The sequence below is a fragment of the Aptenodytes forsteri genome, unplaced genomic scaffold (assembly GCF_000699145.1).
Source record: "Aptenodytes forsteri isolate BGI_AS27 unplaced genomic scaffold, ASM69914v1 Scaffold145, whole genome shotgun sequence".
NCBI lineage: Eukaryota > Metazoa > Chordata > Aves > Sphenisciformes > Spheniscidae > Aptenodytes > Aptenodytes forsteri.
The window spans coordinates 878,797-897,621 of NW_008795122.1; the positions used below are offsets into that span (position 1 = coordinate 878,797).

The 18,825-nt window shown below is 42.4% G+C and overlaps 1 protein-coding gene across 1 annotated transcript in view; it reads right to left on the bottom strand.

Moving 5' to 3' along the window:
• Positions 1-18,825, bottom strand: part of TMEFF2 (transmembrane protein with EGF like and two follistatin like domains 2) — a 136,784-nt gene that overhangs the window by 46,261 nt on the left and 71,698 nt on the right. Inside the window, exon 5 of the mRNA XM_009277167.2 lies at positions 9,877-9,973. Coding sequence (XP_009275442.1) covers positions 9,877-9,973 — 97 coding nt within the window. The remainder of the gene's footprint in view (positions 1-9,876; positions 9,974-18,825) is intronic.

Consider the following 18,825-nt stretch of genomic DNA (forward strand, 5'->3'; position numbering starts at 1 on the left):
GCTTTGTTTGCACCTCCTGCACAGACAGAAATAAGGCAAGATAACCTCATGTCATCCTGCACAGTGATGAAATGAAATCTCAGCCCATAGGTATGAGACTGGGACTGATGCAACCCCAAGCAAATCGCTGCACGTGCAAGGAGAGAGCAGTAGTAACCCTCTTTTTCCTCAGAGCGTTCAGGTCTGTAGGTGAAAGCTGCTGTACAAAACTAGGTATTACTACTGGCTGGGGATGCTGCCTCTTCTCTTGCTCTCTCACGATGGCCACAGCGGCTAGCTGCCTTTGGGAGCAAGCCCCAGGAGAAAGTACCGCTGCCAGGGAAAGGAAGATGAATGAATGAATGAAATGTGCCATCTCAAGGACACGTCCTTGCCAGCAAACTAATGAGATGAGAGTAACCCTCTTCAGGTCTGGGACAGGGATCAGTGGAATCCACCTGCAGCTCCCGAAAGGGACACGCCGCAAGCACTGCGCCCTGGCCGGGACGGGCTTCCCTGGGGCATCCGTGCTCCTCCACATGGGAGAGCTTCGTTACAAAATGGGCAGGCTGGGAGACAGCAATTAAGTCTGTGCATCTGGGCACATCTCACACAGGCTTTTAGCTGCAACTTGCATGTGGGAAAGGACTGGGGCAGGAGATGGACGCCGTGGGGAAAAGGCACCTCCCACCCCGCAGGGGCTGAGAGAGCCGAGGTCAGCCCTGCATCTCAGCTCCTATTGAGTTCTCCTCAGGCTCATATTTAATGCATGGGATGTATTTTTAATGGCTTAGATCTGTGAACAATTTGTGGCCTTAGTGTTCCAACATGGGTGTGTGAAGGAGCCTCCGACCTTCTGCAATGGATGCAGTTTTAATTTAATAGTTAACACAAAGTGGGATGGAAGAGATGAAGCATTCTATTAAGACATTTGATAATAAATTGGAAAGTGCTTTCCCAGTGCTTTACATAGTTATTCTCTCTGCTGATCTATTTAGCCAACACATGTAATTCTGAGCTACAAAGTTGTATTCCTGCTTTTGTAAACATACTTACATAAAACTCAATAACAACACAGTCTATTTATTGCTAAAATGCTAGTAGGAAATTGGAAAAGGTATAAATACAATTCATTGCTGGTGATCTCCTGCCCCCTGAAGGCACTGTAAGGCTCCAAATCTTGCTCAGTTCACAGCATCATAAAACCAAAGCAATAAATGTCACTCCTTTCTTGATTGCGCATTAGGCCAATCGGCTTTTTATTGCGACTAAATAGGCCGTCATGAAGGCACTGCTCAGTTTACTACTAGGGTATGACTTTGGCTAAATGGGGGGCCAGAGAGGGAGGAAAGCTTATTTTTAAATAACAAAAAGGGGAAAAGAAAACAGGGAAAAAAAGGTGCAAAAGCGCATTGCTCTCCAAGGTCTCTGCACTTGCTCTTTCATGCTGTAATGCCCTGATGTACGCAGACGATTATGTGTCAATGCACATTAATATTTGATGTGCATTATCATATTATCCCTTATGTGCACTTTCACAACCTGGTGAGCCCAGGCTCTCCCAGCCATGGGGTTACACAACCAAGTGGTGGCTTCGCCTCAGAGCACCCGCGCACAGTTCTGCCCTTGCAGAGCCAAAAGGGATCCTTTTGTATACCTCCCACAAAGCGGCAGGAGCCAGGCATGATCTTTATAACACCCTGTATTACAACAAGAGCACAAAATAGAATGCCAAAACCATTCCTTCAAATGCAAATAAAGGTGTGCGCTTAGAAGGCTGCTACATTTTCCTACCTAGGACTGAAAACCGCAGTCACAGCTCGTGTCAGAGAAGTAAAAAAAATAACTTCCTGGGTTCATTTGTTCCCCTGTTAAACTGGGCACATAAAATTGTTGCTCTCTGCCAGGCTGTCACATGTATATGTTGTATATGGAAATTTCCTGAAAATAGAGAGGGATGCTGTTGCTCTCACACAATGCCCAGCCACGCACGTGCACCCTTGTAACACGCACAGATCGGACCTTACAAGTCCACAGCCACAGCCTCAATGCCAGCCGAGCCACTACCCCACACATCCTCCAGCTGTCCCTGCCATATAAATGTTTAATTCACCTGCTCCATGCTGGGTATGCCATTTCAGCCTCCAAGCCAGGCAGAAGGAAGGCAAGTAAAGAGGACCTCCCTGCTGCCTTCAGGTAGTGTCCCCAAAACCCTCCCCGAGCCCCTGTGCGTGGGCAGCCACTGTGGCTCCTCCCTGCTCTCCAGCAAAGAGCAAAATGGACTAGCTGCAAGTCAGCTTTAGGTTTTCTCCCTGCTTCCACAGTCTGTCCTTTCCCAGTCCATTCTTCCAGCCTTCTCTGCCATGACCACGCATCCCTCTGTGCCTCCATGCCTCCCATCCACACACCACAAGCTGAATGTAGGGGTAGGCATCTTGGCCATGGAAACCTAGCAGGAAAATTTGGCTATTTTGAGCCACGCTTTTAAAATTATTGCAGCTTTTTTTTTTTCCAACTCTGATGTTGACAGACTAATAATTGTGAAGACAAATGACAGCTCTACATATCTTACAAGCCTTCCCCCCCTTAAATTTCAGATGAATTTGTGTCTTGCTCCTACAAGAGCATGGCACCATGATAAGACAAGAAACCCCCCCAAAATCTCAGATGTTTGGCTTTTCAGAAATGAATATTTCCTCTGAAGCAACTGAAGGAGTCAGTAAGCCAAATTATGCTTTTATCATCACAATTTCCAAGTTATTCCTTTGCACTCTGTGAATGACTGCGCATTTACATTCCGACAGAGTCTGTTCTCCCTTCTGCCAATGAAAGGCTCCACTGGCTACTGAGAACTTACTCCACGGTTATAATACTGGGAGAGAACTTTTGTTTCACTGAAGTAAGTGGAATAACTTTCATTGACTTCCATAAGCTGGAAGTTCACCTTCTGAAACTGAAAACCAAGTTTGGATCAGGATCTGAAAAGAGGAGCACAAGGAAAAAAATCTGTAAGCTTTATGACTATGTAGGGTATTATCCCCTGGACACACAGAGAGTTTTGTTGTAATTGCAAAAGATCTTTTATATTACAAAACCAAATGTTAGGGATTCTAGTTTTTGGATAAGAGATGTATGTGTTGTATAGGATACCTAAAAGACCTACTTGGGTGAGTAGTACAGACTGAACACAATGTGGGTTTGCATTTATCTGGGAACATTTAGGGCCATGACATATAGTCTACTTGACAGACTTCCTCGATGTATAGAGAAAATATAGCCAATTTCTTTGTGTAGGCTGAATTATTTACTAGAGTGTTCCGAAGTGTATTGGTAATAAAACACTATGAAGTATAAGCAACTCCAGACAATCTTGGCTTATGTTAAAACCAGTTTTTTTTTAAGATTGTTATTAAGAAAATAAATCCTGAGAATCTGGAAAGGCAGGAGTTTGTCAAATGAACATAAGCCTCTGAAGGATTGCATTGACTCAATGGATGGAAAGGTCAAATTCTCCAAACCACCATCCTAAGGGAGTTGGGAATCAGTCTCACTTCAAAATTAAATAGGCTATTTTGGCACAGGATGAAGGATGCAAAGGTGGTAAGGTGGTTTTGTGAAACTTATCTGACTGGGAAAAATGGCTGCTTTTGACAAAAACCAAATGTATGTAGAGTAAAACAATTTCACCAGATGGCCAAATGAGCCATCATTTTTCCAAGCATCAACTTTCTAGCCAAGCACTTACTAGTAGTGCATTCAGTTTAGAAACACAATGTGCTCATTCCTGCCTCCTACTCCTCAAAAAGACTGGAACATAAGCTGCTCTTAGAGAAACATCCTCTGAAGATAAAGGTAACTTCTTGTTCCTATATCTTCCCTTGCTTTTTCTGCAAACTCATTGCTGAGAAAGAGGAAAACCATGTATTTTCGGCTTGATAAGGTCTTTTAGAAGTCAGTGGGGATCTTTCTCTGGCTATGGTTAGGCACAAAGTCACTTTTTCACCTGGGCTAGTTTTAAGTTGAAACTGCCACCAACCTGGCCCTTCCTCTGAACAGGTTTAATAATTAAAATATCACGTATGGACAGGTAGGTGTCATCTTGCTTTTTCTAATGTTCCCAATGTTTTGTCTTTCATTGCAAATCCTTCATTGACCAATTTTCAGTTCAAAACTTGTTGCTTGGGATACTTTTTTACAGTATTGCTGACTCTTAGCCCACTGCATGGTATCTCTACAGTTACCTCAACATGGTGTCTCAACAGTTACACTAGAAGTCAGTTGTGTTTTTTTTATTTCAAAATCTTTTAACCATAGAACATACACCAAATGAAATGTTTACAGTTAACTGGGCTAATTTCTGGGCAGACACTGGAGATAGCTCTGTTATTAGGCTGGGGCTAAGGTAAGTGACAAGGGTGTAGGAGGCTGTAAGCCACTTGGCCACCTCCTGCTGTGCAATGCAGAGATTGCGTGCTGCAGTCCCTTTACTTTCTTCTGTAAACCCTTGCCTGGACCGTTATTAGATGTCACTACTAAACTCTATGTGAAGATTTATGCAGCAGCAGCTTCACTTTGTGGCTCAGGTATGATCTCAAGTTAAGCAGAAATTTAAGTCTTTGCAGAGTTGCTTTTTTTAATTATATGATTCCATTTCCATGTTTATTTGAACCACAAGTCCAATGAGTATGTTTAAGTGTTATACAAAGCCATGAACGAAGATCTACTTTTTCTCTAAAAAAGAAAGTAAAGCAGCAGAAACCGGCCATATATCTACTGTATAATGCACGGGACATTGCAGATGTTAAAGTAGCTCGTTGTTTCTGCATCTGGAACAAGTAGGTCACACATAGTTATTATACACACTGCTGAACATGAAGCAGCCAATACCCGTGTAATGTATGTGAGCTTTCAAACTACCTTTTAGTACTTTATAGTAGCGTAGCATCTTGTTTGCAGATGCTCTGGCTGAGAGCAACTGACTGAAGGGGGAAGGGACCCAAAGCTGACTGACCTAATTGCTGTGTGGATTGAGAAGCTGGCAAAATCATTAGTTTCTTTTATATGTTTTCCTTCTATACTATAATAAAGATAAATATTGATTGCTAGAGCAATATTGATTGTAGGGGTCGCTGCTGATGGCAGCTGCATGATTTGCACAAATATCTCCCATGTACAGCGCCGCTTATTTGCATGAGAATACAATTTCACCATCCTCATGTGTTGCAGACTGTTCACTTGCCTTATAGGAGCATTTACCCAAACTATATATATCAGTGATTAGCAGTAAAATACGAAACAAAGGACTGAAACAGTTCATCTTAATATGTTTTGCGTGTGTGACTGTCTGCTGTGGGTAAGTGGAGTTTATTGTCCCAGCCATGCCGAAGGAAGCTCAGGACACGAGGGACCTGCTGTAATCATGCTGCAACATCACCACCACCTCACTTGGGAACGCCACCCAGCTGCACAGCATGCCTGAGACCGATGCTCCCTCCTTCACCCACTGACCTAGACACTGAACGTGCCAAGCCCCTTCATTCAGGCCTGGATGCCTTCCTCCAAGCTCCCAGCTTTGGGTCATCAGGGACACAGTGTCCCCACAGAATGGCTTCAGCATCTTCTCCTGAGCTGAACCCACCCGGTGGGATACTTGTCCACTTGCGAGAAATGGAAAAGGCCCCTCCAGCGTGGGCCAGGCTCGTGAGGAGGGAGGAAAGTTGCCTACCACAAGCATGGTGCCTATGGCAGAGCACAAAACCCTACGCTCAGCCAAGGAGGAGTCCTTGGGGTGTGTGGAACTGAGTTGCGGGAAGCAGCAGGGGTATTTACGCCCCTTTTTATCACTGGTGCAACCCACTGAGTGGCCCATTCAAGGTCTGGCACCTCCTGGCAGGGATACTGCTGCCTCTCTCCTCCACCTGCAACCTCCAGGAGGGAGGAAGGGGAAGGCAGAGGAGCAATCTGTGGAGATGACCTCCTCGGACACTGCCAGGCTGCAGGGAAAGCACACTCTCCCGAGCACATTATACATCCCTGCGTGTCTGTCTTATAGCTAGCAAACTGCATCTTATTCTGGGCAATCCTGCACTTTCAGACTGCTGCTGGCTGACCTGCTGATATTGAAATTCAAAGGAAAAGCATGCATATTTAACCCCAATTCATCATTTTGATTTTGATTAACTCTACAAGTCAGAGGTTTGTAGGATTTAATCTTGTTTTAAGAAAATACTCCTGTCCTCTCTTCCCCACGTTTTCCAACAGGAAATTCAACAGAAGGGTTTTTCCTATTATTTATTTCCTTCCACTTACTTGGACACATCATGGACCTCTGAAATAGCTGCCCAGTATCTATCCAAACCATGGCTTGTCCAGTGTAGAGAGTGCTCTTATTTCCTCAGTGGCCCATAAGGAGGAGATTAATACTGGAATCCAGGTTTCTGACATGGTTATGTACTGACAGTAAGCCACTTTAGCAGATGAGCAGGCACTCCATTTGGTGAGTACTATTTATGTACAGTGAGTGAGTATTTCATAGATGCTTTTTGGAAGATCTTAGAAATACACCACAGTTCACAATGTTACGTTTCATTCTTCATTTCCTTTTAAGTATATCTCTCGGGGTGTTATGTTGAGTAGCCCTGTCTTACAAAATCAATTATTCCTTAGCCAGCTCAGAAATAAAACCCAAAGTAAGCAACACCAAATGTCTGATTTACCAGTAGATTGCAATCCAGTGCTAAAGAGCATAGCCACTGCCCTGCTTTAAATATTCATGAAGCCCACTGGTGCAAAATGCATTAAAGGTGGGAATAATGCCAGTAATACACGATCCTCTTAGTGACAAGAAGCTTTCGCATATTAAAGTAGCAAGATGTTAAAGACTTTCAACTGAGCAGTCTTTGTTTTTAACCTAGAGAAAGAGATTCACTAATGGAATGCTAAATTGCATTCACTCTCGTGATATTAGACTGCAGAACAGGATAATAATACATGTGTGCTTTCCTATGCCACGGAAAACCTGTTATTACAGTGGGTTCTTTTCTGCCTTTTCTTTGTACTTTCCAGAAAATGTTCACACACACATCTTACCCGTTTGAGTAGCCTTCTATGTGCCAACCCTCCTATCAGAATCCCAGGAGTCTAGCCATTAACAGATTGGTTTTACGCAAATAAAAAGATTTAAAAATAATGGTGACACAGTACAATAGCACAATTTAGCTGAGTGACAACTGGCAATGAATAACGGGGAAAAAAAAAAAGAAAGAGTTAAACCAGAGACAAGGGACTGCGGAATAACAGACTGTGGCAATGCAGAATAATGTTAATTGTTGCTTTAAATCATCAGCAGCCCAACCACATCTGCTATCACACCTGTGCTCTCTTCTCTGATCTACTCTGGCACCCTAGAAATATTAGGCGAACAGCCAGCCTTGTATCTTCAGCTCTCTGTGGTCTGGCTCTGCTACCAGCTTGCATCCCTCTTACCTGGCATGGATCAGGCACTGACCCTGCACCCTCAAACTGTTTCTGATTGATAGGGGACACTGCTGGTGCTGGGCTTGTCACCCTGTAACAACAGGTCCTGGGACCGCTGGGACCCACTGATGCCATTTGGATTTTACAAACCTCATCAGTCAGGTGAGATAGCCAAAGAAGCTCTGCTTACATCTGAAAGTTGATCCGCATAAAAATACCAATTGAATAATAAACTGAAATTTCTTTTCCCACTTAATCTAAGGACATTTTCTGCACACCAAATCTTGGCAGGGGGAGTGGGGGAATATGTCTATCTGGTGCCAAACATGGAAATTCAATTAACGTACATTGGAAAGAGGGATCTAGGTCCCCCATACATAGTCTGCTTTTATTCCAGAAATAAGAATAACAAAGAGCTAACACCCAGGAGGCTCATTTTTTAGAAGGACGTTTATCCAAGACTAATCAGGGGGCAGGGACAGGAAAACAGGGCTCTGTTACAGCATATGAAGTTGTTTACTTCAAAGCAGAGCTTTAACAGGCTTTACATGGTCTTTGTACTTCTGGTTGGAAATCCACTTTCCTGCCTTTTAATAGTTTGTCTGCTAGCATCTTCCCAGTAAATGCCCTTCCCTGCTTCCCGCCCCAAGAAGTGTTTTCCCCTGCAGAAAGACCGGCTGTCAATAAAGATTGAGAACTTCAGCTCCTGCAGTCATTACACTGCTCCGTATAAGCCAAGTTGTTTCAAAGAGGAGGAATTAGATAGTACAAAAGCTGCAGTGAGAACATTACTGGGGTAAGTTGGATCAGGCTATTTTATCGAGCTATTTCTGGAAAAAAATAAACACTGCTACTCAGTGCTTATGATTAATAATGTTATCTTGTAGCTAATTTTATTCCTTGCCCCTCTCTTCTCCTGCCTTCCAATTTGGAAGTGCACTTAATTATGAAAACATGAGCACTAGACTGTGAATTTTGATATATTAATTTTACCATGGTTTTGTTTCTACACCGCACCTCCAAAACTCTCAAGGACAACCGGTCAAGGAGACAATGAAAAGCCTGACACCTGGGGTAATTTCCTTATGCAAAGTCAAAATTAAGCAATTTCTTTCACACAAATGTCATTACATTATTGCAAATCTATAAGCATGATGCATCTTGCTCCTGTTTTTCAACACCACAATTTCTTTTGATGACTGGAGCCAGAGCAAGGCCTCTGTGGTTTGTTTACTTGGTGTTTTTTAAAGACTAGAACCAGAGGTTATTAAAAGCCTGGCAAGACAAAACCAAAACGAGCACAAATGGATGACCATATTCCTAAGCTTCTTCACTGAATAGCAGAAATGTTCATAATTTCATGCCTGACCAACAGTGCATGGATGCCTTGCCTGGATGAGGTCAGCTGCCCAACACTGGGCTCAATTATCATGTTCACCATTCATTCACTCATTCATCCATTGACCTCTCTCTCTACTCCATTCCTACAGTCCAAGTTAGAGTTTGGGCAATATTGCTTTATTGACAACTCACTGCCCAGTCTCTGTATCCATCCCTTAGCTACCACCAGCCCACAGCTTCAGAAGCATCATCCAGACAACAGCTCTAACATTTGCATGATTTTGTTGTCTCTCTAAATTTGTATTAATTACTTAGTCAGAAATATGAGGCTTGGCATGAAGGCAGTGTTAGAAGTACAGCTCTGTGAATAGCGGCTTTTTTGATCTATTGGCTGTTCCAAAATCACAATGAAATGATTAGTTTAAAGTTGACTTAATATATGCTTGCATAGTTTCTCGGCAAAATGAAAAATTTAAAAAAATATTCTGAGTAGATAGAATTATTTCTCTTCAGCTTATGTGGTTAAGGTTTAAAATAATAAAAAAAAATGTTTACTTTTGAAACCTCTTTTAAAAAATAAAAAAGAAAACAATTTCCATTGAGAAAATTGTCTAAATGTACACTCTAATTATTTCAAACATTTGAGGGTTAGGTCTTCAACTCCAGCAACTAGGAAAAATTGAGACAGATTTCCCAGCATTTCTAATGCCACACATGAATTAACTTGATGATAATACTAATGATACTTTTAAACTGGAAAAGCTTTAGGTCAATTATTTTTCCCAATTCTATTTTTACCAAAGTATAAAGCTGTAAAACCCCAGATGGACTAACATAAGTTATAACAGCAACAAAATGGATAACTGTGTTTCTAGACTTTGTCTAAATTGTGCATGTTCCAAAATTATAAACCAGACTGTTTTATACATTTTTTCAGAGTAATAACCACCTTAATCACTGTGTGATGAATCTCTGAGTGCACAAAATTGAGTATCTAATATTTTTAATGCTTTCTAAACCACAGTACCTTTAAATAATAAAACATTCATTAAAATAGAAGAGTAGACCAAGTTACTGTACCAAACATCCTCTGCATCTTCGTCACACTCTGCCCCAAACTGGCAAATGTCACAGGTCGATGTCTCTTTTTGATTGGTTTCACCTGAGCCTTCATTGACTGTTTGATGGAAAGCAGAAGAATATACATTAGTAAAGACAGCACTGCAGCAAAGCACTTCCCTCTCTCTAGAAAAATCTATTCATGGCATCAGCTTAATGCGCTGCTCACAGACCAACAGACGGTTTTTGAATGGGGCCAACACAGAGATTTCCACGGTGGTCTGTGATAAATTCCCTGGATTATGGAGTTAAAAGGAAAACTGGAGAAAGACCCTTCCTCTTCCTTTTCTACTTAAACAATGATCCCTTCAAGCTGCAGCTCGGGCAGGTTGTGTCACCACCAAGCCTCACTGCTTTGTTCCTGGGGAAAATAATGGAGGTGTATTGATAGCATCACATGCTGCCTTGTGTCCTTTATAGGTGAAGGCCTTGAGACAGACCCAAGGGGATGTTTTCCTCGAAAATGTTTTGAAATTACCTGCCGTGTGGTGCAATCTAGACCATTCCAAAGGCAAAACATTCTTCTCTTCAGAAGTACAGCTATGAGCCCCAAGGTCTAGTTATCTCTGGCAGGAAAGATTTAGTGCTGTCCAGAGGAGGGGACGGTCTCCAGCATAGGTTAAATCTGAAACCCAGGAAAGTCAACACCCTTGTCTGCAATTGTGTAAGGTTTGTAACTGGCCCTTAAGTCAAAAACGTGAAGGGACTGAGAGGAAAATAAAAATAAGGGTATAAGAGGACTGCGAAAAAATGTTGACAGTTGAATACTGAGAGAGAGAGAGAGACCACTAAGGTAGGCACCAAGCAGAGGGTTTGTTAAAAGATCCAAAAGAAACATCATCTACATTTATATTGAAGTATATGAGCACCTTGCGATATCTTTCAATAGGTGCTGCTTTCTAGCAAGACACAGTACCTAGTGATATCCTTCTGCCGGTTACAGAATAATTAAACCAACCCAGTATCAATCAGCTTTAACTGATGTTATCTGCATAAACAGCCTCTGCAGTGTCATCCTTTCATTTGGAGTCAGCACTGTGGTGCAGGCTTACTGCACATTTGGGTCCAACCTGCCAAGGCTGGTGGACACGCTGAAGCGTGTCAGTAGCCCCACTGATACTGATGGGACAAATCACCTGCCTGATGTTGTGCATCCACTGCACGAGACCCCGTTAACCTGGGTGTTACTGGAGGCTCTTGGGTTGGAGTGCTCTGACTTTGAATATGCTGCTTTTGTCATTTATTCAAGAAAGAATAGTCCCAAGCTTTCACAAAGTTGTTGGAGGAGAAAGGGCTTTTGCCCCTAAAAGAGAAAGTGTGACCCCAATGCCTGCTTTCTTATCCTGCACAAGTTATTTAACCTCTGTCTTGTTTCCCATTGTGTAAAATGGGAAGAATACCATTTTCTGTCAAAAGATGTTTATTAAAGATCATGATATGCTTAGATACTACAGTGATATAGACCACAGAAATACCTAAGGTAGATGGTTTGTCTCAGAAGCTTTTTCCTGAGACTTAATGTAGTCAAAGAAAGTGTTGGTATGTTTAAGTATGAGCTATGCCGCAGCAATTTCTTATCAGTCTTGCTTGAATTTAGACTATATTTAAATGAAAAAAAATTACCTATGATGAGCATTCTGATGATCCTAAAAGGAAAAAAAGAGGCGTTTGCCCTATTTGTAGAACTTTGCTCACCTTTATAGCCACAAAGTTCCTGTACAAAAAACCAAAGGGGAAACTCAGAAAACATAGTCTGGATTTCTGTACTACTGCATTGTCAGGTTTTGTAGGGAGGGTCTGAGCTGTGGTTTTTCTGTTTCCTTAAATGACTGAGGAACTCTTTAGGCTCATATTTTGCAAGAGCCAACATACGAAGGTGGACAGGGTGTCCAAGGGCTGTGTCCTCACACCATTAGCATCTCCATGCGCCACGTGTGTGATCCTGACCCAACAGCACTGGGAGGCTCATGCTGCTGTACAGCTCCTCCCCACTTCTCTGCAGCTGCATCCAGGCCTGGGTTTTTCGCTGAGTTTCATTTATATTTTAAATTTAGAAATCTTTTTTCCTGAGGAGGTAACTTTGACAGCCAATCTTGGCAGGGAATTTCCAGTGGTTAAGATATTAGACAGGACACATGATCTAGATTTATCAAGTCACGCTGCTTTGCTGTGCCACAGTTTCACCATCTGTGAAAGGGGAGCAGAATATTTGGCAGATACTTTGGGAGCTGTAATGAATGACTGTATGCAAAGTACAACGGGACCTATGGCAGAAGACTTCTTATGACAGCCAAGCACTCCTCACCTACCAGGAATATAACAATTGCTCCAGTTCAGGAGGGTGAAACCATATTTCATATGTTGGTTTTTTTATTTTATTTTGTTATTCTGCAAATCACTTTCCTTATATTTCTTTTGAATTAAAAACATATGCCCTATTTTTTTTTCCCTCCTTGTAATGTTTCTATTTGTAACTGTCCAGCAGGTGTGGTTTGACCAGGGACTTCACACAGTTCTACATCACAAGCTGAATAAAACAACTAAAGTCATTAAAGGCACTGGAAAGATTGAGTGTTCTGAAGAGAACAAACTGATTTAGAGAGGAACATCCACATTAAGGCACAGTGCAGTTCTTAATTTCTACTAGAAAATAATAGGTCACTCCTTCATATTTTTCTGAAGCTCTGTATCCAGATTTCCATAATGAATGTGCACATTGTCATTAAATGTCCAAGCATGCAGCGGTCTTGATTAAAAAAGACAGCTGTTTATCTCTCTCTCTCTCCCCTTCTCTTTTCAGTAACCACAGATAATATTATTATTTACATTTCCTTAAGGTGTGTTTTCTCTCCCTACACAAACATACACACTGGCATGTGCACCCACACCCAGGACTGACACACACAGGGGCTTGTTTTCTCCATGCTGTGCAGATAAGTGCTTTGATAAATCTGGACATCTTAGAAAGATTTATTTTCCCAATATTTCCTGCTGCTTTTTAGCTTGAGGACTAGTGGATGCTCATTTTCTAAGGTGACTCTTTTTCCTTTTTTTTCCTTGCTGCACTTGCTGATTTGCGCTTGCTTTCATATCTCAACTGAAAAAAAAATGTTAGCAAAAATAATCCGGTTTCTGGATTCCTCTTCTAAAAATAAAAGGAGTATGATTCTCTTTTTCTCATGCATGTTACGTAGTTCTCATGTTAGCAACTGTTGAGGTTTAACACCAAGGCCCCGTAGGAACGTAGTAGGGCTCCAGGGAAGCTAATCGCTGAAGCCCACCGCTTATTACTCACACAACTGAGAAATGTTAAGCTGCAAGTTCCTATTTGTATTAGCAAGATTAGCAACTTCCAGAGTTCAAGGAAATGTGCTAACATGGGTTAGAAGGTCACTAATATTATCTGAAAGTCACTTCAGAGACTCAGTCTCCTAAGCAATATAAATTCTTTAGCTGGGAAGGCACTACACACAATTTATAGAGTCAACGGACAGTGGTAACCACAACAGCTCCTGTTTTAATCATTTGGTCCTTTTCTGGCGTTCTCACTGCACTCAGATCAGATAGCTGTGATTTCAAGAATATCTGTATTGCTTGCAGGTCCTACAAGAAAGAAACCATTCTGGAGACATTTTACTTTCCATAGCTGAAAAAACAGACTGAAAGTATCATCCGAAGATTGGTCTGACTCTGTGCTTATCTCCTGTAATATCAAGAGAAAACTAAAAGCCCCAAACTGTCCCCCCGCCATAGACACCTCTACTTTCTCTTTACACTTCGATCTCTTTGAGTCGAGTCTTCTGTAGGTGCTACAACCCCAACAAATCATGCTATGACCTTATCCACACAGCTTCCCAGACTCTTGCTCTACTAAGAGTTGATGAGTGGTCGTTTAGCTGTTTTAGCAAATGGACACCAAAATCTCTGTGCTCGAGCTTCTGGATAACTTGCTCAGTGTCTTCCAAAGATGCTCGACGAGTGTCAAAGGCAGTATAGAAATAAACTCTTTGCAAATTTCCAGAAAAGCAGCTCCAATGGGATGGTTAAGAATATGCACAGCAGCTCACAGTCTTGATCTGATATACAAAGTGTCACCTATTTCCTAAGTGACACAGGGGACATGCATATAACCTGCCTGACGGACCACACTGCGAGGAGTAAATGGAAGTGGAAAGAGGAGCTGGTGAGCCATAAGGGAGAGAGAGAATTAGGTAGCAACACTGGCTAAACACAAATCTCTCTTCGCTAACATGCCTCTGAAGGCAACAGGGCAAACTCAGGAGAGTGTCTGTTCAGTTTTCATGTGGCTTTGTAGGACTACTAACACTATTATAATAATTCTTATCCAATATATTTTAACTATACTGGAGAACACAACAAAGAAACAGCATAAAACATCATTACCACACACTTGAATAGACAGAAATATGACTATAATGATTTGTTATGATTGTTTTTTGTATTATGCAGTCTTCCTTGATTGACGTGATCAGATGCATGCTCACCACAATCCCTGATTCTGACTTGACTCCTCATGGTGGGACATCCTTGCTATTGTTGAAAGAAGAACGTCAAACAAAGCTTGCTCTAGCTCATCCTAACAGGATATCCACTTGTTTTTAGCTATAAAATCTAGGTAATAACAAAAATCACGTGGAGATGAGGGTTGATGGCCATTTTTGTATTTTGGAATGAAAGACAATGTGCAAATTAAAATGCGGAGGAGGAGAAGAATGCTCTTCAGAGCAGCTGAGGTAATCTCGCCACATGCTTCAGTCCTAAGAGGACTGCTCTGGGCAGCTGACAAGACAAGTGGATGAAGCGAGAAAGCTCTGAGAAACCAGGGCAGAGAAGCGAGCAGAATTTACTAAATGTGTTAGAACAAACACTACCTGCACCTCTACTAAATGGCTAAAAACACCTCACAAACTCGACCAATAAAAGCCCAGATGCTGCAAGCGACTTCACTCTAATCAATAAGTCTTTTTTCCTGAAAGCATTAGCTCAGTCAAAACCTGCAAAGTGAGAAAAATGAAGGGTGCGAAGCAGGGGGTTGACTCACGAATGACTCTGCTCTCGAAGTCTGGCAGAGGCTCAGAACAGCATTATGGTCAGAATGAAAAGAAAATGGCCTACCGTATGGGTAATAAATCCAAACTCTGACATGCCTTGTTCTGCTTTACTCCTACCGTCTGGCTCCATCTCAATAAATACAAATTTGCACTCTCTCACACACACAAACACGCTGGGGAAATTACTTACCGCATGAGAAAACAGTGTCTCTACCCAGCTCAGGACCCAACTCAGAACTTCTTAAGGAGACCTGAAATATTCTCCTTCACGCCAATGGGCCTTTGATCAGTCTCTCCATACCACCAAGGGTCAGTCCTTGAAACCATCTCTCCGCTATCGATAGGCAGGTTATTTTAACAGCGCCAGGGTTGTGCCATACCTGAGCTGGCTGCCCAGGAAACCAGACCGCCTTTCCCAGTGTTTATATTGCTTCAGGTCCCATCTTGGGTACCTCCATGTTGCCATTCTCAGCCAGCTCAGATTGCTGATAAAATGTGCTCTTACCTTCTTGCTAAAGACCATGTAGATACAGCCTAGCACTGCTTTGATGCCAGTCAGACTCAGTTTGCAGTGTTTTCCAGCTCTCATATTTCTCCTGTGACTGTGACTCTCAGGTTATATTTTTTCTTAAAATCACAGCTGGGGGATTATCTCAATGTATAAGGATCTCAGTCTCTATGTATATTTGTTTTGAAAGGTACGTCTAAGCTTTAGGGCTGTGGAGAAAAAGCTTGTGAGTATAATAAATACCAGAAACTATCAAGTTTATGATTTTTAAAAACTAATTATTTTTGTAGGGCTGATTCATGATTTTTCAGTCCTGTGCAACACTGAGTTTATGTTGGACAGGAAAGAGGCACTTCTGAAACAGCTTACTCTTGTGCAAGACCCTGTGCTGAGGTCACCCACACCTTGTGCTGAACGCTCCGATTCTGCCCTGGGTACAGTCTAATTAGTGCAAGAAAACAGTGTCTGGGAAGTGGCCTGAGTTCAGTAAATAAATAGTATAAAAATTGTTTCACATTATTACTAAGGACTGCTGCTCTCTCTAGTTCTGTCTTTATTTTTTACCTCCTGTCTTGCTTCCTGTCATGCCTTACTTCCCATTCTCTTTTGGATTCTTTCTTTTCCCCACCGCCCCAAATTTTTCAGTTGCCATTATCCTAACACAAGGCCCAGCACGGAGCAGCTCTGGCAGCCCTGCAGACAAGGTGTTACTGCTGTGAGGAGAGGCATGGGCCCATGCAAAGCTGCGTGCCTCTCACTTCGCACAGCAAACGTCTTACAAACCTTAGAAGCCTTCTCCAGCTGTCATCCAGTCCAGGGGCCTAGAGGCCTCCCCTGGTGAGATGGGTAGCCTTCACACCCTCTGAACCTCATTTATCGTGGCTAAAAGTGGATGGGACGGGAATGGTTTCACAGGAACAGCATTGCTCCTCTGCATCTATCTGATTGCAGTTCCCCCCTTTCAGTGGGCGCAACTGCAGGTTTCCAAGAGCATCTGGGTCTGAAGTCAGGACATGACCCCCTACAGACCTCTGTAGGGACCTGCCTGTATTTGTACAACCATGGCCAGGAGGGAATGGATTCAATTCTTACTCAAAGTTTATTTATTCTAAATAAAACACCATTTGCTTGTTTCTGTCTCATGCATATCCCTCCTGCTCCCACAGTGCATTTGATAAAAATTAAACATGATTAGTCGAGGCCAGTTTCTCCTAGCAAATATCTCTAATGGCATTTCAAAAGGAATGGCTCATTGAATAAAACCCTATTGTAAGCTTTCTGAATGCTGACATGAAACAGCTGTGATTATTGCACCCTTGTGCGGTCCCCCTACAAAATTTGATGTTTGCCTGGTGTATGTGGGATGCCAACATTGCAGATTTATGAAGGTGTACAATGACCAGCATTGACAGTATTTGCCAGCCTGAGGAAGAGGAGGCTCATTTAAATTTTGCCAAGAGCTTCCCCTCATAAACAGCTTTGAGTAAAAAGCCAAATAGCACGTGGGGACTACTCATCTCTGCCTTGCATTAATTTAATTTTAAAGAGAGATCGCTTCCTTGCAGAAGAATTTTCAAGGAATAGACACAGCTTGTTGTAAAAACATGCCTGCGATGCTGCCAAAGCTTTTGTGGCATCAGTCCCTGCTCTCATGTATTTCAATATGTCCAACAGCGCGAACAAAACAACAAAGTGGACATGCCCACAGCTGGATGGATGCAGTGCGACAGGTCACCAATCAAGGCCATTATTAAAGAGCCTGGAAGGAGATTACTGTAGTCCTAATTGCAAGGACCAGAAGATTTTTCAGGATCAAGGAGAAATAGAAAAAGATGATGTCTGATTCCTCCCTCAGGTTGACTTGCCTGGCCACACAGATCATTAAACCTCAGCGCTGTGTCAAGGGAGATGGGAAGCTGCAGTCCAGGAAAGTGCCCAATATCATAACGCTTTTCTTATTTGTCAGAAAAACTGCCATCAAAGGTTACTCAGGGGGACAGTCAAGTGCGAGCCGCTTGTGGCCGGCTAGCCCTATGTGCCAGAAGGGAGGGGAGCAGGACAGGCTCGAAACCCTCTTCATCCCTTCTGTGGACTGCCAAACACCCTCTCCCTGTGGACCTGCAAAGAGCCCCGGCATCTTCGGGCTTTGCTGAAAAGCAGGGACTGGTTCTGGCCCCTCCTCTTCCTCTTGTATGTCTGGGCAGAAGCTGCATCCCATCCTGCCTGAAACAGGAGCTTACTGCTGGATACCTTATACTTGATGCACTAAACACATGATGCAAAGATAATTTGATGGATGGAACATATGGACTATATACATGCTGTAACATCGCACTTACAGCAAATTCTATCGAGCAAATACTGCATTAGATATAGGTTCAGTTGGAGGAATATGGGTCAGCAGTGCCTTCCTCTGCAGGGGAAGATGCTACAGTTGGATGTAAACCACAGAAATTACCTGTCTGTGCTTTTCCTGACCTCTGTCAAGAATTCGCATCCCACCAGAGGTTCTAAACACCGCTCATTCTAGGCAGAGAGGAACCTGGATCACCAAATTTAGAGAAATTCAGTGAAAAAAATAAGGAAGGATCCAACCCATGGTTTCACAAAGCCCACAATAAGGAAGTCCCAAATGGGTGATATGACTTTCCAGGGCTTTCCACACTGAAAGGGTGCTTTTGCCAGCTTCCTACCTGGTGGAAAGATTAACAGAAGACTTGAATGTGAACCCTTACAGCTATTCATCTTTCAAGAAACAGAATGAAAGGAACAAAGATAAAACCTAAAAGAGCTGTCTAGCATCCACTTGGTGACTACTTCAGTTTTAAGGTCTTTGTCACTTTGCTATTGATTTAAGTCTGTGTATCCTTTTGAATATTAGTATGGCTAGCAAGATAGCAACATCATACATAAAAATGTTCTTTATTCCAGAACAGATGAAACTCCCAGTGGTAAAAGAATATTTAGGTATCTCTGAAGATTTCTTATCGCTGTGCAACATAACTCTCTAATGGTTCAGTGCCTTGGAGGGTCATCTGAGATCACTTATCACATAAATCAAACAGGTGGCAGGCTATAAGAGTGGAAGCCTATAGCAATTTCATGTCTTTGCTCGCAGACATCAAATCTATCTTTTAGGCAGACTATAGAGGAGATAATATGCCAGTCCATTTAAACCACTGAAGAAACCCAAATCTGGGTATTAACCAATTTTAGGAAGCTGCTCCTAGTCTTGACTGCACCACAATTATCTTGGGAAATGACTGGTTTTAAATCCTAAAATGCGGACTGCAGACACTGGTCCTGGCTCTAATTTACACTAAAGCTTCT